The 13,815-nt window shown below is 44.8% G+C and overlaps 1 protein-coding gene across 9 annotated transcripts in view; it reads right to left on the bottom strand.

Moving 5' to 3' along the window:
* The window catches only part of TLE4 (TLE family member 4, transcriptional corepressor), a 141,722-nt gene extending 130,555 nt beyond the window's left edge, over positions 1-11,167 (bottom strand). For 5 of the 9 annotated variants that reach the window (XM_028090373.2, XM_028090374.2, XM_028090377.2 and 2 more), the window contains exons 1-4: positions 10,279-11,167; positions 9,310-9,407; positions 8,160-8,223; positions 6,938-6,982 (exon numbers count right to left, since the gene is read on the bottom strand). In XM_028090373.2, coding sequence (XP_027946174.1) covers positions 6,938-6,982; positions 8,160-8,223; positions 9,310-9,407; positions 10,279-10,323 — 252 coding nt within the window. In that variant the 5' untranslated portion in view covers positions 10,324-11,167. Of the gene's footprint in view, positions 1-6,937; positions 6,983-8,159; positions 8,224-9,309; positions 9,408-9,725; positions 9,780-10,278 lie in introns of those variants that run through there. The other 4 variants (XM_088018914.1, XM_088018915.1, XM_088018917.1 and 1 more) reach the window with 1 other exon arrangement.
* Positions 11,168-13,815: the final 2,648 nt, after the last annotated feature.

The following is a 13,815-nucleotide window of genomic DNA, read 5'->3' as shown; positions in this document are numbered from 1 at the left end:
ATGAATGCTGGCTAAATCCCTCTTTACATCTGTAAAGCAACTACCCCGGACAGCTGTTACTAAGGCAAAGTCAAAAAAAAACCCTGACTTTTGCTTTTAACTAAAATTTCTGAAGCCCTTCCTGCTCAAAGTAGAGCAATATTAATTTCATGAATTCTGTTTGCAGTACACTTAGCGCAGAACGAGTCAAATCCTGAGCCTCACAAACTGGCATTACCAGTGCAAACACTCAGCTGCCCCCCCACCCCAAATATGCTGTCTCCTGCTTTTCTCCAATAGCCCAGCTTGCAGAAGTGATAACTGAGCCACAAGACCACTGGATGTGGAACCCTTGCTGGAGTGCTAGGGTTTTCTAAGTGGAGGTGGATCAAGGGAAAGAACCTTCTAAAAAAAAAATCACATCCCCTTCACTCGCTCCGTGACCATCAAATATATTACTGCTGTCCCGAAGTGATAAACCAGACTATCCAGTCAAAGGCAGTACAAATGTCATTAAACACACACACACAAATAACTCCTAAGTGCACATTTTAAACATGTCATTCCCAATGAACTTTACCTATTCTATAATACAAAAAGAAAAAAAAAGTACAATTCTAGGTGAGGAAAGGGGAAATGAAGACTGTGAGAACAATGGCCATTGCCAGCACCATCTCAACTCCACTAAGGCTGCAACAGCGCCTAAAGACACAAGAGTCCAACCCAGCTCAAAGGTATTACTACTTAAGATACAAAGAACTTTGCCTGAAAAAAAAAATAAATAAAAAACAATATCCAGTAGGGATTAAGGGGCAGTGAGAAGGAAATATCCCTTTGTTTGAAAGCTGCAAAGAAAACCTTTCACCAGTAAAAGCAAAATATTTGCCTTCATTTAAAAGTTTGAGTTGTGTGTGATTTCCTGCATCTAAGAACCTCTTTCTGAACTACAAAGAGGCCACAAAACATCACATTTTCCCCTCCCTGTTTTCCCCTTCAAAAACCCACAAGATGGTGATTAACAAACAGCCCCTTGTCTTTAGGCATAGTTTTAGAAGCCACAAGGAAAAGATAAAAGTTAAATGGAAGAGCAAGTTTGTAAACAAATGAGAAATTGGTTGCCCAGGGAGGAAGCAAACTCAGTCTTGATAAGCAGGCAGCTCTCCTCGCCCCATCTGTGGGAGACTCGGGCGCAAAAGGGACCCTCACCCTGTTACCCACTAAAAGCAGTCTGAAGGACACTCTGGGGATCTGGGTATCAGCCCGAAGTTCAGTGACTTAAGGACAAAACCCAGGCCTATCCCAGCCTCCCAAGGGTGCTCCCCATTCCTGGAACGAACTGGGGCCTGAATCTCCAACCCAGGACAGACCTATCTCCCAAGAGACATCCTCTCAGGTAAATTCATCTGAGGTCCTGAATCCACTACCTAATAACTATATCACCTTGTGCAGATCTGATCCTGTTTAATCACCCTTTGATTGGACATAATCCCTTTCTCAGGATCATTGTGAGAATTAAAGAATTTTGGCAGTGTGCCCAGGTAAGTGGTAAGCACATGCTGAATATATAATAACATTTACTTCCACTGAAAGGAATTTCCAATTCCACTCAACAATCACTGCTTTAGGTGAACAATCTTCAGATGTTCTACGAGACCTCAAAAAAAGAGAAAATTCAGAGCTCGACATGTGAGAAGAGAAAAAGGGGAAACCCACGCCATCCAGAAAACACTCCTAATAATGCACATACCCGACAGGTTAAATTTCCTCCTCACAGATCTGCTTCTCTTGAAAGACTTGTGACAAGGAAAACGACAGCTCACTGGGTCCTGCCCAACTTGGTATCAAATGTCCTAATGCTAGATCCTCTCAGAGTTTGGGGGAAAATATAACTTAAAATCTACATGTATCTAGATTTACTAAATAGGACTGAAGCTGGGTCCCTACCCCAAAATGTCCAGATCAGGCAGGCCAGGGGTAAAAAAACCACCACCAATAACCTCCGTTTGGTTAATATTAATTGTAAAGTATTACTGAAGGCTAAGTAATCCTAAATTAGAAGAGGTGGCTTTAAGCCTCAATGAAAAACACACACAAAAGCCCAAAAAGCCCCTCCCCCACCCAAGCACATGCTCTTCTGATTGTTATCTGGAGGGTTTTGCACAGTCATCAAAATTTCACTCGTAATCTCTTTGAGATTTTCCAGGGCAGTAGTGTCCACCCGTTCCCCACCCTCTAGACTATTCCCTAATGTTTATACAGCAACAGAAAATTCTGTCAGTAAAACTTTCACTTGTTTATTCCTTTCAGCTAGAACATCCCACCTTTGGTAACTGTTCGCTTTCATTGCCATACAAGAGTTCAATCATCCATTGCCGAAAAAAATAATTAGTCATCGTGTAAGGACACGACATTCTCAAACACCTACTCTCTGCACCTAATCCTCCAAATCCAAGCGCCTATAGTCTAAGACAGGAGATGTGCAAGAAACTAGTAATACTTTTAAAAAAAGTAAGTTTTCTTAGGGGAAATCTGGTCGAAACGGAACTTTAAACAAATGGACTTCCATTGCAAGCACTGTCCCCAAATAAATTTACTGCACCCTCGAAACAAGTCCACTCAAGGCTGGAATGTCATGCCAGTCATGTATTACTTCGACCTCAATAAATCTCTTTTCACTCTTCAAATCCTAGGCTACTTTCTAAAATAGTTCGCTAAAAAGCACCAACCTAATTAACAACAGCTTCCTCTGCAACAGTGGCCTTGATTTCACTTATTTACACATTAACTGCAGCCTCCTTTTGGCCAATCCAGTCTATTCTCTGTACCATGCCGAGCCTTTTATCTGCCCTGGACAGCATTTTCTCCAGCAGATGAAGTAGATGCCGATTGATTTGCTGTCGAGCATGGTAAATTAATAGCAACAAATTGCTGAGGGCCCGTCTCGCTGCTCCACCATGCTTCGGCAGTTTTGCTTTATTTGCTCCATGATGGGCAGCAGTCGGCCTCTTCAAGTCAATTTCTTCTTAACAACCTGCAATACTTTTCAATGGTGAAAATAGAGCTGTTCCTTGTAAGTCAGAAATCAATATCCTATTGCCCTTAGAAAATGCTAAACAAGCAGTATTGGCAATCCACTTGGTACTAGAGGGTATCAGATATAATGCAAATCCATACTGCTTCCCTCCTTGTAGTTATTACAGTTTGCTAAAAGGTTCCTAATGTCATTTATCATCATTTACCATCGACCAGAGAGGCTATGATTATGATATCCTATCAGTTGGCAAGGCCCTTTCATTTCTATTCAATTAATATTTTAGCAGCACTCAAATGGTTGTGGCCCAAGTCTCATAATAAAATTTACATGGCTTGGAGTGAAACAGGAGTTTTCCTGCTCTGATTAAAAAATAATAACAATTACACATCTATACACACGGACGTACACATATATGTACATACACATACACACACACACACGCACAGACATGCATATATAAATGTGTAGTATTCACTTCTTTTAGGTTCTAAGTGTTGTAGGTTTCCAAAAGTTTTTAATTCTAAAACTCAAATACTAAGCTAAATTTTTTTAGAAGCAAAAAAAAGACCTTCAGACTACAGAATACTGACTACAAGAAAGTCACGAGACTCTCAAAATGTGGTATATTCACCTCCATTTAAAGTTCCTATAGGTGGAACTCACATACCTACTGTTCCTAATCTACATCCAATATTCACTTTTTAAAGTGGAAACTGCCGCTGTCAGATTAAATCAAGGAGGTCTTTAATTACAGCATTACAGGTGAAGGATGGGAATGAGCAGCGTTTAGCAATGTTATCAACTGCATGCATCACCCTGTTCTGCCCACGGTCACTGACCCTTTTAGAAGTCACACTGTATTTATAAAAAGGAAAAATCAGCAAAAAAAGTAACAACTAAACCATGGGCCTACTGTTCATCCAGAACAACAGCAAAAAAAAAAAAATAAAATAAAATAAATCAAAAAACCCCACACTTAGGGAAATCCTTAGGGAATAAAGGCCAATGTTCTTTCATTTAAAAAAAATTCCAATATGAAGACATCACAATAAAACGTGTCATTTCTAACCATGTCCCATTTGTCATCTTCATGTTCAGGTTGGAACTTAAGACAGTGGTGAGGCATTAATTTACATTATGGCCTAGAACAGTCCATTCTAACTTTTCTGGGTTTTTTTCTAGCTTCCTCTGCTCAGCTCTATCGATCCTACTAAACAGTACCAGAAATTAGATTCATATTTTATGCTCTAATTCCACGTCATGTCACTGAGTTCCCCTTTAAAAAAAAAAAAAAAATCAACTAATTCTACCAGACTAATGCTATTTACTCAGTTACCAAAATTTAAATTAATTATGTTCTCAAACATAATTGTTAAAAATTGGCAACATTATGCAGGCTTAATTAAGATTAAATCCAATTTACTAAATGTACTTTAATTGGTACTAATTACATTAGCTTTCATTTCAGAATGACAAATTCCCCATAGATTTCACTCTATAGTCCTCTATCAGAATCAACACAGGGTGACTGATGATGAACATCATACAGAAAGGGGAGGGGCCGTAATACCAGGCCCCCCAACCTGTTTTGTCACTGCTCTGTGCTTTTATCCTTTTATCAATTTGCTAAGTCACAGAGTCATGACTCCATCACAGCCATCATTTTCTGTTCCAATGAAAAATTTCTCTAAAAATAAATACTCTGTGGCTGGCAGCAGCCAAGAAGAACAGGAGCGTTAACCAAAAAATACACAAAGGTTTCGAATATCAGGGCCACCAATTACTAGGGTACTTCCAAGGACTCCGGGGACTCCTACTCTTGAACCCTTCAGAGACACAAATCTAATAAGTGAATAAGCCTAACCCGATCTTGAGAACTAGGCCCAATTATGCCGCAGGGCAACTTCCCTGCATTATTGCTCCTTTCCATTACGAGGGTATCCAGCGAGTGCATCTGGAAGAGAGGCCAAGAGGAACCAAGGCTGTCTGCCTAGGAAAACAAATAAAGACAGATATGCCTCTGTGCTTAAGGGGGGAAAGAAAGAAAATATAATAAGTAGGTGGTTTGCAGGGCTGTCTGTATTTCATAATGTGATAAACTGCCCTCAGGATTCTTGATATGATTGAATTTAAAAGCAAGAAAAAAAAAAAAGGGAAAATGTACTCCATTCTCAATTTTAAATGGATGGCATTTGAGACCACCTGGACAAGAGAATGACAGAATTACAGAGCTACAAAATGTGTAAAATTAAGGGATCTCACACACTACCCCCCCTCCCCAAAAAACGCATACAATCAAATACAAGCTCTGTGCCTCTCAGAACTGTAAACTGTATAAAGAGATCTGGAAACTAAGTGTTATGGTAAATAAGATACAGGAGGAGAAATAAAAGAACATTAATCATCTGGCTCAATCTTTAAAAAGACATTAATTAATCTTGGATGGTGGAGTGAGGACCAAAAAAAAAAAAACAAACAAAAACACACATGTACAAGATCCAGACCTAAAATGACATGTAATAGCACAATTAACAAACAATATCTCTCATGTAATTTATTTCTGTAAGGTAGAGCCAAGGGGAATCCACACCTAAGTTTAACGGATTTTTGTTTAAGCAGGAGATATTTACATTACGATTCTGAACAGAAACGGCAAAGATGCCAAAATAAGAACTTAATTTTAATGTGCAGCAAACTATACTATGTTTATATTGACATAATTAAATAGCTTATAAAGTAAAAATAAGTATCTGAAATAAAAAATCCTCAGCATAAGTGACAACTCATTTTTTTCCAACTTTCTGTTTTCAAATACTGTTTACCGGATGGCTTTTACTGTGCAACAGTCACCCTTGAAAGATCTACTATCTGTAAGTATGTGGGTAATTAAGTATATCCAGAAAAGAATCCATAAATAGTAAAAGCCTAATAATATGTGATCAATCTGTATGTTTTAAACTTAGAAAGTAATCATATCTACCACGGGTATAAATAAGAAACGAAAAGCATTAAGTTTTCCCTCATCTTCTCTCAACAGGTAAACACATACACACCTATTCTGAAATAGTTAATGAGACAGACCTGAAGCACTTTCACTTGGGGATCACTAAAAATAAAATATTATTGCCAAGCAATATTTTTTATATATATGCTATTTTTTATGTAGAAAATTTAAACCAAACTAATTTTATTCAGTTTCCTGAAGGAAAAAAGAAAAAAAGGCTGTTTAAGTCATACCTCTCAACACTTTCTGACTAATCATTATCTTTTTTGTTTTGTCTTTTTCTTTTTTGGCTGAGCTAGTTACTAGATGTGAAGGCCCAGTGTTGAACCTTATCACACACCCTCCTATCAAGCTCGATTTACCCTGTACAAATTTTTGGAAATACAGCTACAGTTCCTGGTTAAGACCCAACTAAGTAGCCTCCGGGCACTGGTACCAGGATTTTATTTTACATCAATTTCTTTGTAGCTCCACAGATTTCATTGTGATCCTCCCAGCTCACCCTCTATCCATTCTTTCACACCAAGCCAAGGAAGATTCCACACAATTTACAGTTCCTCTTTTTAATATTTTCTGAGAAAAGCCCTCTCTTAGGACAAGTTTGCAATGCCCGAAATACATAAATTAACTCTTTCAAAAGAAAAACAAGACATTTTTTAAAATTTAGCATCCTGCTTTTCAAAGTGGACAAAATTTAATATGCATTCAGACATTTTAAATCATGTTTTTAAATGATTAAAATCAGGATAAAATGCAAAAAGGATGAGGAACCACACCTGAAAAGACAGTATTCTTTCAGTAGTCTTTTAAAATACAGGAAGTCACAAAAACATGCAGAATAAAATTGCAAAACATACAATTTTCTTTCTAAAGTGTACAGTATTATTGTCATTTCAAATGGTTATAAAGAAATAACTTACCTGCTTGTGCATTTCTATATTCAACCCATAGGACATCTCATAATACTGTCAAAGAAGGGAAAGCAATTAATTTCGTGCCTTTCATCAGTCTCCCTAGTTTGTTCCAAATGCCCCAAGTATGCTTAAAACAAACAAAAGCCTCACCTAAAGCAAAATATCCACAATACCTATGCTAAGGAGGAACACTTAGCTTAATAAACTAGCAGCCACCCTAAGACACAGACTCTGAGTAACTCACAAAACTAAGAAAATCAAGTTCACACGTAGCATTCTTAACATCTCCAGCTGTCTTTATACATCACAAGCAGATGAATCAAAAAGACCTGATGAAAATTTAGTACCATATGGACTCTAATTCCTAGGCACAGCGGGCAAGTTAATGGCAAGTGTCTCATAGAAATACTGATGCTTTGAAAGAACTATTCAGAAAGGTGATGCTACTTCAGAGTTCCGTTTCTCATTTTTAGTGTACTGCTCATAAAGAAAAAGGCTTGATAGGAAATGAATGAGTTACTCTGGAGCCTTTATGAACAAGCATAAAAACATGCTTGGTAAGACTTCTGAAAAAGCAGATCTGATTTTTTTTGGACGTGTAGTGTAACTGTCATTACAGAAATTCTGGCAGAACAGATCGGTTATACAGGAGACGACAACGCTCCTCAAACCAATGTAACACCACAGAAATTGAAAACACACAGAACACATGCACACACACACACACACACACACACACACACACACGTAACATAAAAAGCGGGAAAATTTTGAAAAGATATCTGGTGTCTTTTGATATCCATCATTCTCTAAAAAAAAAAAATGAAACCTTAAAATTTTTACTGCATACAAAGAAATTGGTTAAGACTGTTTGGAACAAGAGCAATAAAACAACAAAGAAAACCACTAGCGCAAGAACATTTTGCTTGTGACTCTCAACAAAACATAAATGAGGTTCTTTTTTCTTTTTCCCAATCTATAAAAACAAAGCACAGAGGATCATACCCCACACAGCTTAACTTTCTGAAAATTCAAATCAAAGCTGGTTGTCAGAGGCAAGTTATAACATCCTGGAATTACAGGTTGCTAATGATCACATTCCCACAACCCCAACTGCACTGGCACGCTGTGCCTGGGATCTATCCTGCAGCCTCCAGCAATCTGAACGTATCCTTGCTTTTGGTATCTTAAACTAATCGGCACTTTGAATCTGTGACAGTTTTCTTACCATGACATAATGCCGCTGCATCTCTGTCTTCTCACTGGCGAGTTTCTCACATTCCAGCTTCAGGCTGTTCAAGACATAATGAAATCTAAGTACAATGCAGACCTTGACTTACATTCTTCAAATGTAAATAGACATTCCCTCCTCTAAATCATCACCTACAAAACGCCAAATCAACTATCTTAAATTGCACCTCATTATTGAAGGAGAGGTGGTGGGAGAGAAAGGGGTGACTGGAACCAGCCTGGACTTGTCCTTTCAATGAGGATAAATCTGGGGGTTTTGTTTAAGGGAAAAAAAAAAAAATCCTCTAGCCAGTTTAATTCCGGAACCGCATCCAGAAATAAACATTCGCTAAATTCATTTCATGAAAGAAGAAAAAGAAAATAAACATCAATAACCCAAGCACAAATTTAAATCCCCTAAAATGTCACAAGGGAGTTTTTTTTTAATGTTCCACAAAGAAATTAACGAAAATATGAATCAAGCATGTCTTATGAATGTCTTATGAATGATGTCTTATTTGTTCCCTCCAAAACAGAGACAAGTTGAATATCACCACCCAGGGGCAAAGTGTGGATCGGGTTCAGTGGCTCGTTTTGGTTCTCGCATTTAAGAAATAAGAATTACACGTCATTAGAAAGCCAGAGAAAGAAAAATATTTCAAAGGCACTCTAAGTCTAACGATCGCCTGTAAGAAGAAAACATTTTTCAGCATAAAAGTAATGAAATCGCTCACTTGCGACTTCCCAGGGCTCTCAGCTCATGGTATTTCAGCGGAACGGCAGAAAAAAGTGAGACGGAATCAAGCCCAGAGTAATAAAGAACCAAGGAAGTCAAAAGGCCCCAGAATCTTCCCAACCTTCCATTCTCCTGGCCCCAATAAATCAATATCGAAAGTTTGGCTCAGCATTTTCCAAGTCTCCCCAGTTTCGATTGTTCTGCCTCCTTTTTAATTTACAGAAGAAGGAAAGAATACTTAATTTCTTTACACCTGCCTAAGGAAAAGAGGCCTTGACTTGCCCTTTCTGCCCACAAGTAAAAATGATAATATCACCTTTGTGGCGGCCAAAAAAGGGGGGGGTTTGTGTGTGTATGTGGGGGGGGAGACAAGGGCTAAGCAAACAGGATCAGCTAAAGTCAATATCGTTACCTGTGGTATTGAGCCTGTAAAAACTGAAACTCTTCCTTAATCCGATCACAGGACTCGGAAATTGTAAATTTAAAGGGTTGAGCAGGCTGATGCGGTGCCTAAAGAACAACAATAAAATATTTAATTAGCCCACATCACAGGCGAGGCAGGGAGATGGAGAAAACATACCACGCGGCGTTAGCGGGGGGCGGGGGGGGTCACCGCGCAGGCAGGCAGGCAAAGAGCGATTAAAACTCTCATCTAGCGCCCCCCCCCCCAGCCTCGCCGCACAGCCCGGCAGGGGCTGGTTTTGGGGTGGCCCCCGGCCCCCGCGTTCCCTGGCCCGCCCCGGACCCTGCGGGCTCGAGACCCCGCTCCGCTCCCCCGCCAACCGCGGACGCCCGGGGGCCGGCGCGCCGCGCCCACTCCCTCCCCACCCGGAATCGAAACTGGCCCGTCGGGGGGACTCGCGCCATGGCGTCTGGCCGCGGTCAGGTCGGGGGAGGGGGCGGGAAACGCGGCCGCCACCGTCCGCGGCCGGCTGGCGGGCTCGCTCGCGCGTCCCTGGGGCCCGCGGCGCGAGGGGCCGGCGCCCCGCACTCCCGAGCCGCAGCCGGACCAGCCGCGCCGCCGCCGAGGGCGCCCTCCCCGCCCCGGCGCGGAGTCGCGCCTCCTCCATCGCTCGCCGCCCCCCCCCCGCCCCGCTCGAGGAGTCGCGGCGCGGGGACGGGAACGGCTCGGCGCGGCTTCCAGGGGCTTCAAAGACAACAATAAGAAAATGGCTACAACTCAATTGCCTCTCTGCACCCCCTCCGAGAGAACCACCGCGCCGGGGGGTGGGGGGGTGACCGCAGGCAGCTCCCCGAGCGGGCCGCGGGGTGCGGGCCGCCCTCCCCGCCCCTCCGGCCCCAGACACAACTCGGCGCGCGGGGGGCGACGCGGGGAATCCCCCCGCGCTCGGCAAGCTCGCGCCCCGCCGCCCGCACTCACCGGGTGTCTGGTCTGCGGGTACATCTTGCTCAGGTCGCGAATCATCCAAACCGATTTAGTTGGCTGCGCTGGGCAGAGGCGCGCGGCTCATTGGCTTTAATGGCCCCGAGGAGGAGGTGGAGGAGGCGGCGGCAGAGGCGGCCGGCCGGGTCCGAGGGGCGGCTCGGGCGGTCCCGGCCCCCGCCGGGTCTCGCGTGACGCGGGCTGCAGGAACGCGCGGCGGCGGCGGCTGGGTGCGGGCGGCCGGGCCGCTCGGCATTCCTTGCGGGCGTCACTGGCCCGCCGCGGGCATTCTCCGGCGCGCGTCTCCCGCGGCAACGCTCCGACGTTCGCTCCTCTGAGGCGCGCCCGCCGAGCCCAGCGCCGCCGCCGCGCCGCTCCCCCGGGCCGGGAAAGTGCGAGCTCCGCGCACCAGCGCCCGCCGGCAGCGCCGCCCGCCCGTTCGCTCGTCCCACTCCAAACTTTTTTTTATTTGTCTTTTAATTGGTTGTTATTCCTCCGAATGAATGATCTCTCTCTTCTTTTCCTAAAAGCAAACACAAACTCCTTTGGTTCGGAAGAGGTCTCGGCGGTGCTTTTTGGTTTCTCTGGAGAATTTTTCACTTCACAGCAACGATCTTTTAAAAGGCACCTTTTAGCTTCTTTTACCACATCTCATTTCCTTATTTTTCTTCCTTCCTGTTTTCTTGTCTTTTTTTTAACCCCAAATTGAAGGGGATTATAAAAATAAAAGAGAGTGAAACGCTTGCGGCTTTTTTTTTTAATTCTCTCTCCTTTCAAACTCTGCGAACACCACCTCAAAATAATATACAAGTGTGTGAGAGAGGGGGAAGAAAGCAGCCAACAGCCCAAACACCCGCTCAGAACAGCTCTAACAACACGCTCTGTGTAGGTGACTTCTTTGACCAAATTTAGCAGCAGCTAATCATTAACATTCTGATACATATTCACAAACGTCCGTGGAGGGACCGCGGAGGATCCCGGGAGATGTAGTCCACCCCCAGCGACTGCGGTCGAGGATTCAGCCAGATTGACTACAATCACCGGCCCGCCACGCGACCGCTCTGGGGCCCTCCTCAAGCGCCCCGCCCACCCTCGGCGCGGTAGGCGTCTCCAGCAACCAATCAGAGATGGCTGAACATTAATCGCCGTTCTGTGTTACTGCCCATCATTTCACTGCTGACAAATGGCGAGCCAGAGGGGAGGAGCTGGCCGGGCTGGAGCCCACGTGGGGGCCGGGCGTCGTCCGCGGTTCGGACCAATGAACGGGACGGGATGGGGTTAGCGGAGGCGGAGCGGAGATGGCCCGCCCAAGGCGGAGCTTCGGCTTGGCTGACGTTCCTTAGCGCGAGCGTTCGAACCGGGGAAACATTTGTTCAGCTGTCAATCAAAGTAACGTGGGCCGGGGAGAAGCGGTGGCGGCTGCTGCTGCTGCTGCTGCTGCTGCTGCTGCTGCTGCTGCCCTGGCTGCATTTTCAGAACTGGGTGTTGGTGGCGGTGGTGGCGGCAAAATAAAGAAGGTGGAGGGGGCGGTAAGACTGGCGGCTGGTCAGGAGATCTCCTTCCGAGTCTCGTCCTCCCCCCAGCGCCCCTCCAACCCAAACACCCTCGGCCCCTTAGCTCCTCGGCCGCGCCAGGAATGCGGACTAATTAGGGTCCAATGTCTCCTTAAAGAGACAAGCTCGGCCTTGTGTAACGCGCCGAAACCCCTGTTGAGACAAGAGAGGGAGGATCACGCCGATCCCACTTCGTTCGGTTCACATCAATTTTACGCGCCGCTGGAGCCGGCATAATTTTCCGTGTGAACGCGGACTCGGGCCCCTGTTCTTGTTTAGAGCAGGAGACTGAGCTGCGAGACGCTTACCCGGCTGGGGGCCGGGGTTGCGGGTGGGGAAGGCGCTCCTCCGAGCCCCGAGGGGGCTGTGACTGCCGTTTAACCCCGAAGTGGGGCCGGTTTCCCCAAGCAACTGTGCGACGAAGCACCCCAAGTCGCTCCCCTCGGGGGCCGCGGGGGCGTAACCGTGGAGTCTCGGGGTGGGGCTGGAGGCCCGGGGACAGGAGTCGCCCAATTCCCAAAGAAACTTTGTCGAGGAGACCACCCGCACTCCGCAGACTGTCGGTCCCGCACTAGGACAAGTGTCAACGAGGTACCTGACGCAGGCACAGGGTAGAAAACGCCCCGGCGCCCCTGAGATGCTCCTTTCCCCGGGATCGGAAGCAAGAAGACTGTCCCTCTTTTTCCTGCTCTTTGGAGGAGCAAGTTTGACGCGGTTGAAACGGGCCGGACCACGCGGGCCACGAGAGAGGGCGGGTCTGCCACCCCGGGGACAAGTTCCAGCAAAGTGGGGCTGGTGCGGGGGCAGAGGCGGAGGGGAGAGGCATTTTCAGGGAAGGGGCTAAGGAGTTGGGGACCGACTCCGTGGCGAGAAAGGACGGTCGGGGGTAGACAGCGCCTTCACCCTTCATCTTCATCCAGCTAGGGGTAGCTCCCTGGTTTAAGGGGCGGAGCTGCGGCTGGTAGCCTTTCCTAGTGAGCCTCTAGCCTTTGGGGGCGTGGAGGAATTCAGAAAAAGTCAAGTTGACGGTCGACTAATTTAAGGGTCTGTTTCGGACGCTCATTTCTCAGTGTCATTTGCCTACTCTAACTTGAGACATTGGCAGAGATGCTTCAGCATTAGTGGAAAACCAGTCTTCTGAGTAATATCCCACGCCTCAGTGGACGAATCAATGACAATGTACAACCTAACACATTCTATGGGCTTCTCCCTCGGCTGGGCACTGTGGAGGCAGGTGCAAAGGAAGGCTACGATGGTCTTCACAATGTGAACTCCATCCCCAGGTACTTTCAATAATTCAATTCAGCAAATACTTTCTCCATCCCCAAAATAAGAGGATGGAGAACTCTGGGCAGTTTTCTGAACCTCCTCTGTCCCATGTGCCCAGTCCAAAATGAGATGTGCTGTAAGAACACATACTGATTTTGAAGAGTCAATACAAAAACAAAAAGGAACATGAAATAGCTCAATAACTTATCATGATTACATGTTGAAATTCTAATATTTTGAATATAATTGTTTAAATAAAATATGTTACTAAAATTAATTTTTGCCTGTTTGTTTCTAATTTTTTAAATCCAGATATTAGGAAGGTTTAAATGACTTGATGTAGCTCACATATTTCCATTGGACAGCACTGTTTTTGAAACATTCCTAAGAACCAAAAATTAGAAGACTTGAGTGATACAATTTCTACACAAGGACAGCAAATTTTCTAAGAACACCAGGAACAATCACGTTTTATTCTAGGGCTGGTTATTTGCTCCCAGTGGAGCTTTTCAATAGTTCATTAAATCACCCACGATGCCTCTGTAGAAAGTTCCATGTTATCTGTTCTTGCCAGAATGTTAGCAAGTTCCATAAGAACGGGAACTTGGTTATGTTCATGGCCACACCCCAGATGCCTAGAATGATGTCTGGCACATAGCTGGTGCTCAGTAAATACTTGTTTACGGCATTAATGAGCAAACACCATGTTGCG

This window comes from Eumetopias jubatus, unplaced genomic scaffold (assembly GCF_037043125.1).
Source record: "Eumetopias jubatus isolate StellerSeaLion01/CBP00866 unplaced genomic scaffold, mEumJub1_p1.0 scaffold_15, whole genome shotgun sequence".
In the NCBI taxonomy this organism is placed as follows: Eukaryota; Metazoa; Chordata; class Mammalia; order Carnivora; family Otariidae; genus Eumetopias; species Eumetopias jubatus.
This window is presented reverse-complemented; position numbering and strand designations above follow the sequence as displayed.